General features: G+C 36.5%; 2 protein-coding genes across 6 annotated transcripts in view; both read left to right on the forward strand.

Annotated features, from left to right (window-relative positions):
- Nucleotides 1-362: 362 nt before the first annotated feature.
- On the forward strand, nucleotides 363-11,260 carry nup62l (nucleoporin 62 like). 3 transcript variants are annotated; one of them, XM_051128168.1, is made up of 13 exons: nucleotides 363-473; nucleotides 1,345-1,632; nucleotides 2,053-2,285; nucleotides 3,108-3,182; nucleotides 3,276-3,380; nucleotides 5,922-6,026; nucleotides 6,150-6,258; nucleotides 6,347-6,491; nucleotides 8,484-8,533; nucleotides 9,553-9,687; nucleotides 9,777-9,888; nucleotides 9,985-10,051; nucleotides 11,083-11,260. In XM_051128168.1, exons 2-13 carry the CDS (start codon nucleotides 1,349-1,351, stop codon nucleotides 11,172-11,174), a joined length of 1,512 nt encoding a protein of 503 aa, XP_050984125.1. In that variant the 5' UTR covers nucleotides 363-473; nucleotides 1,345-1,348; the 3' UTR covers nucleotides 11,175-11,260. The 3 variants fall into 3 exon arrangements, with proteins under 3 accessions (XP_050984125.1, XP_050984126.1, XP_050984127.1); XM_051128169.1 differs by lacking the exon at nucleotides 363-473 and adding an exon at nucleotides 498-549; XM_051128170.1 differs by lacking the exon at nucleotides 363-473 and adding an exon at nucleotides 619-637.
- Nucleotides 11,261-12,119: 859 nt separating this feature from the next.
- Nucleotides 12,120-15,728, forward strand: part of atrx (ATRX chromatin remodeler) — a 63,366-nt gene continuing 59,757 nt past the window's right edge. The window contains exons 1-4 of one of the 3 annotated variants that reach the window (XM_051128153.1): nucleotides 12,121-12,327; nucleotides 13,361-13,455; nucleotides 14,518-14,564; nucleotides 15,452-15,501. In XM_051128153.1, the coding sequence (XP_050984110.1) occupies nucleotides 14,523-14,564; nucleotides 15,452-15,501 (92 nt within the window). In that variant the 5' untranslated portion in view covers nucleotides 12,121-12,327; nucleotides 13,361-13,455; nucleotides 14,518-14,522. Of the gene's footprint in view, nucleotides 12,328-12,823; nucleotides 13,085-13,360; nucleotides 13,456-14,517; nucleotides 14,565-15,451; nucleotides 15,502-15,728 lie in introns of those variants that run through there. The other 2 variants (XM_051128154.1, XM_051128155.1) reach the window with 2 other exon arrangements.

Here is a 15,728-nt window from a genome sequence, read left to right on the forward strand (position 1 = left end):
TGTTCCAAAAGATTTACATACAATGTAAAGTCATTAATTAATAATAAGAATAAGCAATTGTATAATATATCGTTCCCTACAATTCAAATATTCATTTTCTGTGTAAAACAGCACATCAAATATACAAATCTCTATCATATATTCCATCTTTCTATTAATATAGAATTTCACATCCTTCCAAAATAGTCTTAAGTAAATACAATGAAAAAATAAATGCAAAAAGTTTATTTTTTCTTGACCACAAAAATCACAGGTATATGAAATATTAAGCTAAAATCTTTCCAAAACGTACTTAACAGGATAAAACCTTTTTGTAAGACACTTGGACTATCTGACTGGCCTGCATAAACTGGTGGCGTGTCGCTTAAGAGCTGTAATTTTAATCAGGCAGTATTTTAGACAGTTGACGCAGAGGTCCTCACAGGGGTAGCGCATGTGACGCATATTACGCGCGGGAGCTGCTGTGAAGAGCTGTAAGTTTTAATTATGCGTCTTTTTTTCTCTCAGATAATGTTTTATTTCACATTGAAATTGTGTATTATTTAGTCGGTATGTTATAGTAATAACATGGGTGATGTAATTCGGTGAACTTGTGAGGAGCTGTCAGCTGTATCATCACTGAAGTTAAACCATAGCGGTTGTTTTATGATATTCATCGTCTTTAAAGAAGCGATAATACCAAATGATATTTTCTGAAGAAGCACATAAGCTGCTCTTCTGCTTTAGTTTGTTAACAGTTAATTTTAATATCGTTTTATGACTGAATATGTAAAAGAGGCTAACGTTAGTTCAGCAGCAAAACATTGGCTGTTATTAGCCTACACAATGTTAGTCAGTATGAGTCATCATATTCTTAAGTCTAAAGAACCTGCAAGACATTTTTGGACATTGTGGTCGCAAAACCTAGTAAACTGCTTACTTCAAAAGCATTTTTGGACGAGACATAGCAGGCTACCTAGATAGCATTTCTGGATCATGGTGTCAAAAATAATGAGCTGCGTACATGAATAACATTTTCTACACATAATAGTCTGAAATAAGGAGTTAAGGTTGACTGCACACATCTACAGTACTATGGTTTAGGTCTCTAGACACAACCTCAGTTTCTCTTGAACCTGTGTAATCGTGTTTATCTAACTAATAATATATTTTTACATTAATCTGTCTAAATGACATAAATAACATTTGTGCTATGTTAGCTGCTTGGCACAATAGTGTTTAACCAATAATTCTGAAATTTAGGTTTTTCAATTAAATAATATGTAAAAGTCATTTATACGGATCCACTGTCAGACAGGCCTGGTATATTAAGCCTAACACTGTTATTTCACTCATTATTTGCAGCACTATGGCGTTTAACTTCGGACAGGCTGGCACTGGAGGCTTCAGCTTTGGAACCCCTAAAACTACAGCTGCAGCCACTACAGGCTTCGGGCTGCAGACCAGCACTCCTGCAGGAGGGGGCTTCTCTTTCGGCGCCACTCAACCCCAGACTCAAACCTTTGGAAACCAACCGTCTCAAATCGCAGGACTTCTCGCACAGCCGACACAGAATAATGGAAGCGCGCAGGGTGGATTCAGCTTCGGGGCCCAGACTCAGAGCACCACCTCGAGTGGAGGCTTCTCTTTTGGGTGAGATTTTATTTGGGTTTAATCCATTTTTGTTGTGTTTTCTTTTCTTTCTTTTTTTTATAATGTTCATACTGTTGGTCTTAATAAAGCAATAATAAAAACAGTTTTTTCACAGAATTTGTGCTTTTTGACATTTGCTGTTTTCCTGCTTGATTTCGTAGTGAACTGGCTCTGTCTAGACACTAAAAATGCATGATATGCCTTTCTCTCTGTTTGGCTCTCTTTCAGTGCTCTCTCTAGTGTGTAAGTGTGTTTAATTGTAGAATTCAACAAGTGTTGAAAAATTCTGACTGGTTGTTGCACATCCGGAGTTGGAAAAATATCCATTGTATAACTGAAAGGTGACAGTGGATCAACAGGATTGGAAACCATTTACATGTCTGTTATATTTAAAAAGTCTGCTCCTGTCTTTGCATCCAGTGCCTCACTTCCAAAACTCAGCACACCTGCAGCACCTCAGCCTGCGACCACAAGTGTGACCCTGGGGGGTTCATCTGCTGGGACGGGCTTCAGTTTCGGAGGTCTCCCCACTCAGACAACTGCAGCCCAGCAGCCTCTGGGGGGATTCAGCTTTGGGGCACCTAAAGTTCAAGCATCCTCGGCTGCACCAGCACAGCCTACCCCTGTGCTCTCACTAGGGGCTCAACCCACAGGTAATACACTGGTACACATCTCCACATAGAAATGAGTGTTGGTCAGCGGCGATAGCCTTGTGTTCGAATCCCGACTCGAGGACCTTTCCCGATCCCGCCCCCATCTCTCTGTTCCATATCGCTTCCTGTCACTTCTGTCCTTTCATAATAATAAAAAAGGTAAAATGCAAAAATCATTCCAAACACAGCCACAGCACTGTTTTGCTTCTCTGAGCAACATGACAGTGTTTTGTTCCTGAATGAATCAACCGTTTAAATGATTCGGTTCAATCGCAATGACTTGCTGACATCTACTGGTGATTTAGTTTCACATTTAAAGTATCTTTTCATTTTTAAATCATTTCAAATATCAGTATTCAATGTGATCAAAACATTGTGTATTTGTAACTGCAGGTTAAAGTATTCCATGTCCCTCAGAGCTGCATTAAACATTGTGTAAATGCATCTAAATGCCACTTCAGATGCAGCAACTGTTTCCTCTGAATTGCAAAGATGAATTTTGTTGATACTGATTTCATTTGTTTGATTTTATTTGTCTGATTTCATTTGTACAACCCAAATGTAAGAATTTGACTCGAAAGATGATGCACACTTTAAAAAAATGGCTTTTAAGGGTAAAAATGCCCATTTAAACTTATTGGAAAGATTAATTTCTATCACTGCTCTGGACAAGGCCTGCCAGCCAAACTTCCTGTTTCAGTTGAATATGTCAGCACAGAGAATGAAAATTGTTTGAGTTTGTTATACACACTGTATCACACTTTTCCTTTATGATAGATGTATGCCTATTTTTGTCTAATTTGTTTTGCTGCTGATTAATAGGTCTGACTCTTGGAGCTTCTACTACTGCCTCTACAGCCCCAACAACTGCAATTAACTTTGGAATCAAAACTTCAGGTATGCAATATGTAGTGTGGCTATTCTAATAGGAGAAAAACTGGCAAAAGAGAAAAATGGTTGTATGATGCATCTTTTGTTGTTGTTGTTTAGCCACCCCAGCCCCCACCAGCGCTGCACCGAGTCAGTCCATGCCAGCTCCAGTATCCTCTCTGTTTGCTACTCCTATAGCCTCAGCACCAGCCACAGGATTCACATGTGAGTTCCTGTTCCATTGCAAATTCTCATATGAAGCTTTCTTCAGTATTACTGTATACACTCACAGTGGCAAAAAATAGTCTAGTTGAAAAGATCTAAATTTCTGCATTGATCACTAAAATGTGATCTGATTTTGTCTCTGTCACAATAGTACATATAACTGTTAGATCATGCCTCAATGCCAGAAATATCAGATCCAGCCCAGATGACAGATCCTGTCAGGAAATATCAGTTTTGTCTGATAACAGGATAGCTAGTCAGCAAAGTTGTTTAATACCCAAAACCTGTTAAAGGAGAAGTCCACTTCCAAAACAAAGATTCACAAATAATGTACTCACCCCCTTGTCATCCAAGATGTTCATGTCTTTCTTTCTACAGTCGTAAAGAAATTGTTTTTTGATGAAAACCTTTAAGCATCTTTCTCCATATAGTGGACTGACATGGTGCCCCGATTTTGAACTTCCAAAATGCAGTTTAAATGCAGCTTTAAACGATCCCAGATGTGGCTGTAAATGATCCCAGCCGATCAGTTATTTTCATAAAAAAATATATAATTTATATACTTTTTAACACTCATCTTGTCTTACTCTGCCTGGACGGTTTTTGTCCCCATTCATGACAGTTAGTGTATGTCGAAAAACTCATATAATCTCATGTTCACCCTCAACTTTGAAATCATCCTATATCGCTGTTTTACCTTTTTTGTTGAGGGTTTGATCTTCTTTGCATGTTCACTTTGCAAAGACTGTGTCGGTACTTCTGCAGCAATGTAGGATGATTTTGAAATGATTTTTGAAGTTGAGGGAGAAAATACGATTGGAGCTTTTCAATATACCCTAACTGTCTTGAGCCAGAATACACAGAGTTCAGGGAGAGAAAGGTAAGACGAGTGTTAAAGTATTTAAATTGTATTTTTTTTTTTTAATGAAAATAACTGGTCGTTTAGCTAGATAAGACCCTTCTTCCTCGGCTGGGATTGTTTGAAGCCACATTTAAACTGCATTTTGGAAGTTCAAAATCGGGGCACCATATCAGTCCATTATATGGAGAAAAATCCTGAAATTCCTCAAAAAACATAATTTCTTTATGACTGAAGAAAGAAAGACATGAACATCTTTGATGACAAGGTGGTGAGTACATTATATGTGAATTTTTGTTTTGGAAGTGGACTTCTCCTTTAACAGCAAGTCTTGTCTGGTACCCAAAACTATATTCTTGTTGACTGAGCAAAGCCAGAGAAGAGCAGAAGCAGGAGATGAAGTGATGATGATATAAAAAGGAGCAGAGTTTGTTGAATTATCTTAGTTTTGTATGTTTCAATGCTCAGACTTTTCTGATCAGCACAAATCCAACAAGTGTTATTATACCACAAGCCATAAATTACTGCACAACTTCGTCCTGTGATGATGATAACCTTGAAATGGAGACATTCTCTTATCTCTAACTCATAAACACAAATATCCCTTGAGACCACACAATCATAAGACTAAACAACTGATATAATATAAAAGAAATATAAAAGAAAATGACAAATCAGTTAATAAAGAAATGAAATGAGTATATAAATGGCTTAAATTGTTATTATAAATGATTAAATTGAATGATAAAATGATTACTGGTTGCGCAAAACCTCTTGGTTGTACCACAGTTCCTCTGGGAAAATGTGTATCTTGAATGTGCTTTTTTTTTATTTTTATTTTTTTTTTTTTTTTTAATTACAAACACAATGCATTACTCTATAATGATTAAACTTTGTAACTAATTCTTGAACCACGTGAGTGCCGAAACCATGTGGCCTGTTCCAAACAGATCAACTGTGATCCATTGAACCCCTAGTCTGGACATTTCCAATCATTGTAGTAACAATGAATTCTAAAATGTATCAAAACATTTTACAGGAGAATATCAGGACTTCAGTTCATGACTTTAAGCTTTAGAGTGACTAGGTGATGTAAGAAGACAATGACCCAAAGCACAAAAGTAATGCCAACTAAAGTACTGCTGGAAAAAAAAAAAAGTTTTTAATTTTAATCATTTCAGATTTAGGGTTTAGTTGGATTGGTTTTTAGTTAGATTGTTTATAAATGTGAGTAAAATAAAACTCAGACAACTTACTCTTGCCACTGGCTATGTATAGTTTCTGCTAGAAGTTAACATAGTCTAACTTAGGCAAGCCTGATTTCCTATTTCAGCATGTATCACATTTTCTACTTTGAATGTGAGTATTGTTCTAACAGCTGGCTCGGCTCACACCAAGCGAAAAGACACAAAAACGAAGGAAGGAGCAGCACACCTGCTTTTGCTACCTCTTTATGGATAGCCTTTTTTGCGTCTTACTGTCTAATGCAAATAAACACCACAATAATACAAAATATTCCTTATCTATTTTTGTAAGACAATGATAAAGTCCCCTTTTTATATCCACTAATTGCAAAGTAAAGGAAGTTAATTGGATAAAAGTGTGGAAACTCATTTGAATCATTTAGAACAGTTCTAGAGAAATCATCATGACATCACATGGGCTTTTCTCTCCTTTGTCAGTGGGCTCCTCGACGGCCTCAGTTGCTCCTGTGATGACCTCAGCATCCATTGCTCCCACAAGCCTGTCACTGAAACCTCTAGGAGCTGCTCCTGCTATAAGCACAGGTGCCTACACATATTCTCACACACTCGATTTGCTCATGAATACACACTGAACAAATAATTGAGGCCAATATATAATTTTCCTATCAGTTATTTGTATTATTTGTGCATGTGTTTGTTTTATAGCTGCTGCTAGTACAGGAGCCGCTACTGGCTTTTCTCTGGGACTGAAGACTGCAGCATCTACAGCACCAGCCACCATCACCTCCACCTCCACTGCAGTTGTCACAACCAGGTACAAAGCAACGTGAGGTGTTGAGTTTTTGTTTTTGTTTTTTTAGTGTCAAGTTGCATATCAAAATTCTTGTGTTGTGTTCTGTCAGCACTGCTCCAGTGATGTCATACGCTCAGCTGGAGGCTTTGATTAACAAGTGGAGCTCAGAACTGGAAGACCAAGAACGACACTTTCTTGATCAGGCCACTCAGGTCAATGCCTGGGACCGTATGCTGGTGGAGAATGGAGAGAAGGTAGAGGAATACACTGATTCTTTAGCACACTGTTTTCTCCCTGCTGCCACATACACTATCTTTGATCAAAAATAAACAGAGATGTGCATTTACCACATACAGTTGAGGTGAAATGTTTACATACACCTTGCAGAATCTGTGAAATGTTAGTTTTACCAAAATAAGAGGGATCATACAAAATGCATGTTTTTTTTTTTTTAGTACTGACCTGAATAAGATATTTCACATAAGAGATGTTCACATATAATCCACAAAACAAAATAGAGGTTGTGAATTTGTAAAAAAAAAAAAAAAAAAAAAAAAAAAATTACCCTGTTCAAAAGTTTACATACTTGATTTTTAATACTCTATTGCAGGGGTGGCGAACTCCGGTCCTGGAGAGCCGCAGCCCTGCAGAGTTCAGCTCCAACCCTAATTAAAACTCACCTGCCTGTTGCTTTCTACTAACCCTTCAGACCTTGATTAGCTTGTTCCGGTGTGTTTGATTAGGGTTGAAGCAAAACTATGCAGGGCTGCGGCTCTCCAGGACCGACATTCGCCACCCCTCCTCTATTGTTACTTAATGATCCACAACTGTGTTTTTTTGTTTAGTAATAGTTCATGAGTCCCTTGTTTGCCCTGAACAGTTAAACTGCCTGCTGTTCTTCAGAAAAATCTTTTAGGTCCTACAAATTCTTTGGTTTTCCGGGGTTTTGGTGTATTTGTACCCTTTCCAACAATGACTGTATGATTTTGAGATCCATCTTTTCACACTGAGGACAACTGAGGGACTCATGCAACTATTACAGAAGGTTCGAATGCTCACTAATGCTGCAGAATGAAAAAAAAGCATGCATTAAGACCCATGGGGTAAAATCTTTTGGAATTTAAAGATCAGGATAAATGTAACTTATTTTGTCTTCTGGGAAACATGTACAGTATCTTCTGTAGCCTCTGAAGAGCAGTAATAAATGAAAAAAAATATTATAATTAGGCAAAATAAGGAAAAATGTACACATCTCTATTCCGTTCAAAAGTTTTCACCCCCCGACTCTTAATGCACGTTTTTTTTCTTCTGGAGCATCAGTGCGTGTTTGAATCTTCTGTAATAATTGCAATATGAGTCCCTCAGTTGTCCTCAGTGTGAAAAGATGCATCTCAAAATTACAGAGTCATTGTTGGAAAGAGTTCAAATTCAAACACAAAAATGCTTGAAAACCAAAGAATTTGTGGAACCTGAAGGATTTTTCTGAAGAACAGCAGCAGTTTAACTGTTCAGGACAAACAAGGGACTCATGAACACCCATCACTAAACAAAAAAGCACAGATGTTTATCATTCAGGTAACAACACATAATCAAGCGTATGTAAACTTTTGAATGCAGTAATTTTTATAAATTCAAATATAATTTTTTTCTTGTGGACTATATTTAAAACATCTATGTCAAATATCTTATTCAGGTCAATACTAAATAAAAAAATAACATGCATTTTATATGATCCCTCTTAATTTGATAAAATAATTAACATTTAGTAGATTCTGCATGGTGTATGGAAACTTTTGTCCTTATCTGTATATATATTACGAATCCATTATGAATCATGATAATTTTTCAAATAGAGCAGGAGTCAAGGCTTTGTCATGACAGTATTCTTACAGTGCATCTGTTTTGGAGTAGAGCAAGTATATAGCTTTTAAAGTAAGATGCAGCTTTTTAAAGGAGTGCTTTTTGGATTTCGGATGTGACGCTACTGTGCTCACCCACAGAATCAGACACTGTTGCTTTTTATATAACACATTTCCCAATATGAATTATGGTTATAAAGCTTGGTTAGTTGGTCCATTGGGTTGGATCGTTTTTCGAGCACAAAGCCACCTAAGGAAATGCATAGTTAACTTACCAATCTGTAAACCTGAAGCTAGTGTTTAATGGCACAAATGCCTAAAACCATATTGCAGCAGGTTTCCAGTGACAATTGATCTTTTTTTTTTTTCTTTTCTTTTTTCTTTTAGATAACTGCTTTACACAAAGATATGGAAAAAGTGAAACTGGACCAAAGAAGGTAATGTTTTATTTTATTTAAAAAGTTGTATTATATAAAAAAAAATCTTGAAGTAATTCACAAAACATTGTGAAAGAGCATTAGCAAGCAAGAGATTCGTGTTCGAATCCCGACTTGAGAACCTTTTCCGATCCCGCCCCCCTATCTCTCTCCCTCTTCGCTTCCCATCCATACTGATCTGTCCTGTCACAATAAAGGCTAAAAATGGCAAAAATAAATCTAAAGAAAGGTGAACAGGACCACAACATAAAGCTGAAAGATCATGTATCACCCTGAAGATTTATTTCAGCTTAATAGTTTTAGTGGAGATTAAGAGCGGGGCTGCGCTGTGAACCGTATCATGAAGATGATTTCCTCTCTTTTTATTTATTTATTTATTTATTTATTTTTTTTTTCATTTGCTTGCTGGTTGTTTATCCTGAATCAGTGCGTTGTCTTGCATTGCAACAACCCTCCACAAGCATTCATGGTTGCAATTGCCAGATGTCAGGAATTTAGGTACCCCAATCAGGACTTTTTTTTTTCATAAGTTGATACAGTTTCTGCCCAGTGGTTTACTAAATCTTCAAAAACCTGGCAACCAAAGTTTAACAATCTCTTTTGAGGTCTTCTTCTCAAATAAAAGTATAATACCGCCACTCTGTTTTCATTCATGCTGTTGTTTGCACTGTTTGTTTTGACTAAATCTGTGAGGAAACTGTGCGAGTTGCCATTCTTGGTTCATGCTTATGTGAAACAGGAAGTGGGAGGAAAAAATTAAAATGGCAGTCCATAACCATTATTGTGCATCCCTAATTAAACATGATATAACAGAAACTGGCACAGCAGAAAACGTTGGTTGCCTGTGGCATCTGTCAGTTATAGAACATTATTTTGACTTCAGTGATTGACCAGCCACAATCAAGTAACTTCAGCATGAACTGACCAGTCTAAGATGTCAACAAGCATGCTTGTATACGGTCTACTGCCAAGTTTGATGTAAATGTTCTGTTACTTATATTTTGGTGCTTGTACCACAGGTTGGATCAAGAACTGGACTTCATCCTGTCCCAGCAGAAAGAGCTGGAGGATCTTCTTGGTCCATTAGAGGAGTCTGTGAAAGAGCAGAGCGGAACCATTTACATGCAGAACGCAGATGAAGAACGAGAAAGAACGTAAGAACTCAATCAGCCATCTAAGGAGCTCACATTTCCCCTCCTATACTGTGACGTCACTGAGTGTTTGAATGGTTTCTTTGATCCAGGTACAAGTTGGCAGAAAATGTGGATGCCCAACTCAAGAGAATGTCCCAAGATCTGAAAGAGATTATTGAACACCTCAACACATCCAGTGGGCCTGCTGACACCGCTGACCCGGTATGCAAAATATGTTCAATGGTCCAGATTTGTGACAGAAATGCTCTTTATAATTTGTTGTGTGATGTAGACTAAGATGATGTGTTGTTTTTTCAGCTTCAGCAGATCTGCAAAATCCTCAATGCACATATGGACTCCCTGCAGTGGGTAGAACAAAACTCTGGTTGGTATCTTTTTGGCTTTAAATTTAAATTTTTGATACTTAAAAATAAACTGTCATTCCCTTAAGTTCTTTATGAAATGTTAGTTTGTACACTACCAGTCAAAAGTATTTGAACAGTAAGGTTTTTGTGTTTTTAAAGAATGTTTTTTGCTCACCAAGCCTGCATTTGTTTGATCCAAAGTACAGCAAAAACAGTAGAATATTGAAATATTTTTGCTATTTTAAATTACTATGTTCTATTTGAATACATTTTAAAATGTACTTTATTTCTGTGATTTCAAAGCTGATTTTTTTTAGTATCATTACTCCAGTCACATGATTCTTCAGAAACCATTCTAATATTCTGATTTGCTGCTCAGAAACATTTATTATGTTGAAAACAGCTGAGTAGAATTTTTTTTTTTAGGTTTCTTTGAATATAAAGTTCAGAAGAACAGCATTTATCTGAAATGGAAATCTTTTGTACAGTTATGAATGCCTTTATCATCACTTCAATTTAAAGCATCCTTGCTAAGTAAAAGTATTAATTTCTATTATTACTTTCTCCCAAAAATAAAAACATTATACTGACTCCAAGCTCAAGTATAGTGTATCATGTTACAAAAGCTTTTTTTTTTTTTTCAGTTAAATTCTGATCTTTGGATCTTTCGATTCATCAAAGAATCCTGAAAAAAAAAATAATAATAATAAAAATAATTTTAAAAAAAGTTTCTTGAACAGCAAATCAGTATATGATAATGATTTTTGAAGGATCATGTGACACTGAAGACTGGAGTAATGATGCTGAAAATTCAGTTTTGACCACAGGAATAAGTTAAAGATTTAAGATATATTAGGATATATTCAATTAAAAAGGAGTTATTTTAAATGCTAAAAATATTAGAAAAATATAAAATGCTTTTGCTGTATTTTGGATCAGATAAATGCAAGCTTGGTGAGCAGAAGAGAATTCTTAAAAAAAAAAAAAAAAAAAAAAATTACAGATCTTATTGTTCAAATACTTTTACTTATTGTATACTTTTTGTCTGCAGTTTTACTCCAGAGGAGAGTGGAGGAGGTCTCAAAGTTGTGTGAAAGCCGCAGCAAGGAACAAGAGAAGAGCTTTCGTTTAAATTTCCAGTGATCATGCATAGTTTTTTCAATCAGTTGTACATGAATGTCATTGTTTTTGCTATTTGCTTCAAAATAAAATAATTTCTTTCTACCCAATTTCCTCCGATTTAGTTGTACTTTATCTTTTTTATTATTCATATTGATTGCAATTTGCAAAATGGTCATGGGTTTTTCTCACAGTTTAGTGATCACGAAATGAAGATGGAAAACCAGAGTAATTCTAAAAGATTTAAAATCAAGAATACATCAGCAAAGAAGGGAGTCTCTTCCTGGTTTACACTTAACGGGATAAAACGAGCCAATCAGGTGCATGGAGCTCCACCATAGCAACATGGATCCTGGCATTGTTTAATATCATGAAGCAACCCTAGCCTGCATCTAGGAAAAAAAAAAAATTCGAAAAGACAAAAATCTAAATATTTTAGAGGAGGCTGCAGATTTAGAAGGGGACGAAATGACCACAGACATCTGCAGGTATGTGCACCACTGAGAGTGCGGCTGCATGCGCCGGAGAACACAGCATCCTCCCCTTCACATGCATGTAGTTTGTATGTAACATGAACCACGAGTGATCACTAAAATGATTGTGCATTGTGATGCTTGAATAACAGAATGCAATGGCATGGAAGCTCGGCATATCGGGCTCAAAACATTATAAGAAAAAAAGTGCATGGCGTGATTTTGCACATTAACTACAGCACACGCCGGTACAACAAGCATGGGTCCAGAATGCATCATAAAACTCATGCCCTAATTTCTGCTTCTACGCTGCACGCACTTTGCATTAAGTGCATGCATGCATCCATGCATTATTTATTATTTTTCTGCGTGTTTCAAAAATGCATTCAGTGACCACGCAGAGAGGACGCGGACTGTGGTATTTAAAGTGAATCGCGCGTAGTGCATGTGTGTGTATTCGCGCTGAGTGCATTCAGAGCGCGCGCGCAGATGAGTGGAGTCTCGCGTGCGCCATTTTAGCGCGTCTCCAGCCATCCGGCAAGATGGCGCTCTCGCTTTGTCTGCCCTGATCGGCATAAAACACAATTTACTTTTAATACACACCTGAAAATTCACCGGATCGAATGAAAAAAAGCCTTTCCTCGCGGTGCCAAACCGGTGACGTCTCAAAGATCTGCGCGTCAATTAAGCACAGAGATCTTAAGGTAGGTGTAGGGATGTAGCCGGGTAATATGTGCATGCATTTGTGCACTTCGCATCTATGCTCAAGTATTGCAGATAGTTAGGGGGCGGCGTGAGGATATTTTATAGGGACTGAAATCCTGAGAGTGCCTTGCTTCTGTTTTTTTAGAAAGCATTTTCATTGTTCACCCTATTGTGCATCTGTAGGTGCATTGGTCATATGCTAGAACTAGGCCTTTCTCTACCAATTTTTTTTTGCACTTCATTAAAATGGGTGTTTTAGCTTACAGCGATTTAGATTTAAAAGATCCGAGTGCTGTTTTTGTATCTCTAGTATTTCCCTCCCAAATCAGCGTTAGTATTGAAAGGAAATCAGTGGATAACAATCTGTGTCAAACAAGTAGCCAAACGTCACGAACAGCAATCTGTAATGACATGTTTGGTTTTCCCCTCATCTCATTTATTGATGCACTTCGTTTCGTGGCATTTCCTTACTTTTATTGGCAGGCACGAGCTGATCGGTTTGTTTATGTTAGCTCTTATCAGTGTGCGTCTTCCGTCCTTTTACCGGCTGTTGTGTTACGCGCTAATAGGAGACGGGCTCAGTGATGACGCCACCTGTCAATCAACAGATACCGCGGCGCACGAAAGGACTCACACTACCTTCGGTTTAATTCATGTGACTGTTTATGTTGTACTGTACATTACTTCTGTTTGCCGAATTTGAAGCATGACCTCGAAGATGGGTTTTCATTAGACAGCTTTTAAATTGTGTTTGAGGTATTGTCATTTTGTTATTGTCGCATTACAACGTATCTTTATCCATTTAACAGTAGTAAACAGTACCGTAGCTCCTGACAGAATAGCTTATGCTAACTTGGTATTAGCCTCCAGTCTTACATACGTCTTTGTGTAATAAAAAAATATATTTTGAAAGCTTTTTACACTGAAACTCCATATTCAGTTCAGGTTTGCAGTAACAATACCAGTGGTATCTGTGGTAAATGTTGTTAAAGGTGGCCCATTGATAGGTACTCGATGTTGTGTTTATTTCAGGTCTAGTAAGTTGAATACATTGGTGACTAAACTTCATGAGTTCTTGGGTCATTCTCCGGAAGACGAAAGCATTGATTTTCAAGACATTTCCAATGGTGAGGATCCCTACAGACAAGCTTCTCGAAGGCTAAATACTTGTATTGACCCTAGTGAAAAATAAATAGTCTAAAATGTATTTAAAATAAATAAAAGTATACTGCAGCTACATTTACATATTTATGTACTAAATAAAAATACCCTGCAGTTGTACTTTTAGTGTACTAAAATTCTGATAAATTGGAACAGCTAATTTTGTACTTAATGCATTTTAATTGTGCGGAAGTAGTGCTGAAGGCCAACTAAAGATATACTTAAGCGCTAAAGTGGAACTGTTGCAAGTATACATTAGGTACACTTTAAACAGTATTGTTCTTTAAATGCAAAATATTTACAGATCATACAATCCACATCAATAGTGACATTAAAACATATTTGTGACCCTGGACCACAAAACCAGTCATAAGGGTCAATTTTTTGAAATTGAGATTTATACATAATCTGAAAACTGAATAAATAAGCTTTCCATTGGTGTATGGTTTGTTAGGATAGGACAATATTTGGCCGAGATACAACTATTTGAATATATGGAAACTGAGGGTGCAAAAAAATCTAAATATTGAGAAAATCACCTTTAAAGTTGTCAAAATGAAGTTCTTAGCAATGCATATTACTAATCCAAAATTCAGTTTTTATATATTTACAGTAGGAATTTTACAAAATATCTTCATGGAACATGATCTTTACTTAATTTCCTAATGATTTTTGGCATAAATCAACAATTTTGATCCATACAGTGTATTTTTGGCTATTGCTACAAATATACCCCAGCGACTTAAGACTGGTTTTGTGGTCCAGGCTCACATTTTAGGCCTAATATTAAGAAATATGCATTTTGCACAAGAAGTGCTCCACATTGCTCCAAAGTTTATTTACAATTTTGATGTCAGTAAGTCTCGAGTGATAAATCAGTAAATGCGTTAATAGAGTATAAAATAAATGCATTTTAAATCTATCATATAATTATATGTTTAGTTGCAAATAAATTATTGCTTTTTTAATTTCCAGTAAAGCTGAAAATGATACATTTCATATGCTTGTATGCTTTTCTCATATTGCAGGTAAAATGGCTACCAGTGACTCCAACCCTGATGAGAAAATGAATGAGGTATGTCAACAAATTCTGTTTTTTGCTGTTTATCTCTGTGGTTTACTGTAACACTGTGTCCTATCTGACTGTGTCGGGACAAGTTTACAGCATAAGGTCATTTTTCTGTACTCACTCAGTGCATTCACACACTCTTCGAAGGTCAGGCTAAGTTGAAATAAAGCAATATTTAGTCTTTTTAAAATGGCATGTAAACTAAAAGTATCTTTGTGTGACTCTAATTGCACTTGCACAGTTTTTGCAAAGTTTCCTTGAGATGAGTGCACATGAAGAGCACCACTATTAGGATTTAGGCAAATTTGTTAACAGATGACAGTAAGCTTGCCACTTAGCAACAGACTTTCCTGAAAAACAGCTTTTGCTAACATTCTCTGATATAGTGAGTGAATAAAGCATCAATTACACCGTTTGCATTAAAATGCTTTGATTTTTCACTTTGTTGAACTGGTGTTTCAAAAGCTTTGTTGTCTTCAGGGAGTTTATAAAAGAATGTAAATTGATACTTATTTCATAAATCTTAAGTCCGGAATCACCTGAAAGCTTATCACAGCAATAATTATGACGTCTGAATTTGTTTTAAAATGTATGGGTAGGTTGACCAGTAAGATGTTTCTGTGGGCATTGAGCCTGATTTGGACCCTATTATGCAACACTGATCTACAGTATAAAGGATAATGTTGTGTAAATGATTGCTCAGTAAATACAGTTTATTCAGATAATACATCTGTGATCAGCAAATCTATAAAAAAAAAAAAAAAAAAAATCAGATTCACTATGTGATGATTTACCAACTAGTTGTGAAACTCTTTGCATGTTGAGCTGGTAACATATGTGTTTATCATCACTGAAAATGAAATGAAATGTTTTTTTTTTTTTCTTTTCTTCAGCCTGGTTGCTCCTCAGAAATGACCAAACCCTCATCTTCGCGCTCAAAGAGGTGAGTCGGGTTGCAGTTATTGTTGAAGCTCTGGCTCTTGTCCAGTAAAATAGCTGAACTAAATGGATTACCTTGTAATTTGTCTTATGCTGCATTCCACTCAAAGTTAAAAAAAAAAAGTTTTATAATTTTGTAGTGTGTACATCTCCTTAGGGTTGTTGTACTCTAATCTTGCAGTTTTTGAATTTGCACATAAGTCTGACATTAGGTGTTGCTATTGCACTTTT

Source organism: Labeo rohita, chromosome 14 (genome assembly GCF_022985175.1).
Source record: "Labeo rohita strain BAU-BD-2019 chromosome 14, IGBB_LRoh.1.0, whole genome shotgun sequence".
Classification (NCBI taxonomy): domain Eukaryota; kingdom Metazoa; phylum Chordata; class Actinopteri; order Cypriniformes; family Cyprinidae; genus Labeo; species Labeo rohita.

Bases quoted from the DNA above. Each gene is read 5' to 3' on its own strand.
- nup62l (XM_051128168.1), top strand. From the start codon at position 1,349: ATGGCGTTTAACTTCGGACAGGCTGGCACTGGAGGCTTCAGCTTTGGA. The intron at 1,633-2,052 runs GTGAGATTTTAT...CTTTGCATCCAG, and splicing joins AGTGGAGGCTTCTCTTTTGG to TGCCTCACTTCCAAAACTCA. The intron at 9,889-9,984 runs GTATGCAAAATA...TTGTTTTTTCAG, and splicing joins CTGCTGACACCGCTGACCCG to CTTCAGCAGATCTGCAAAAT.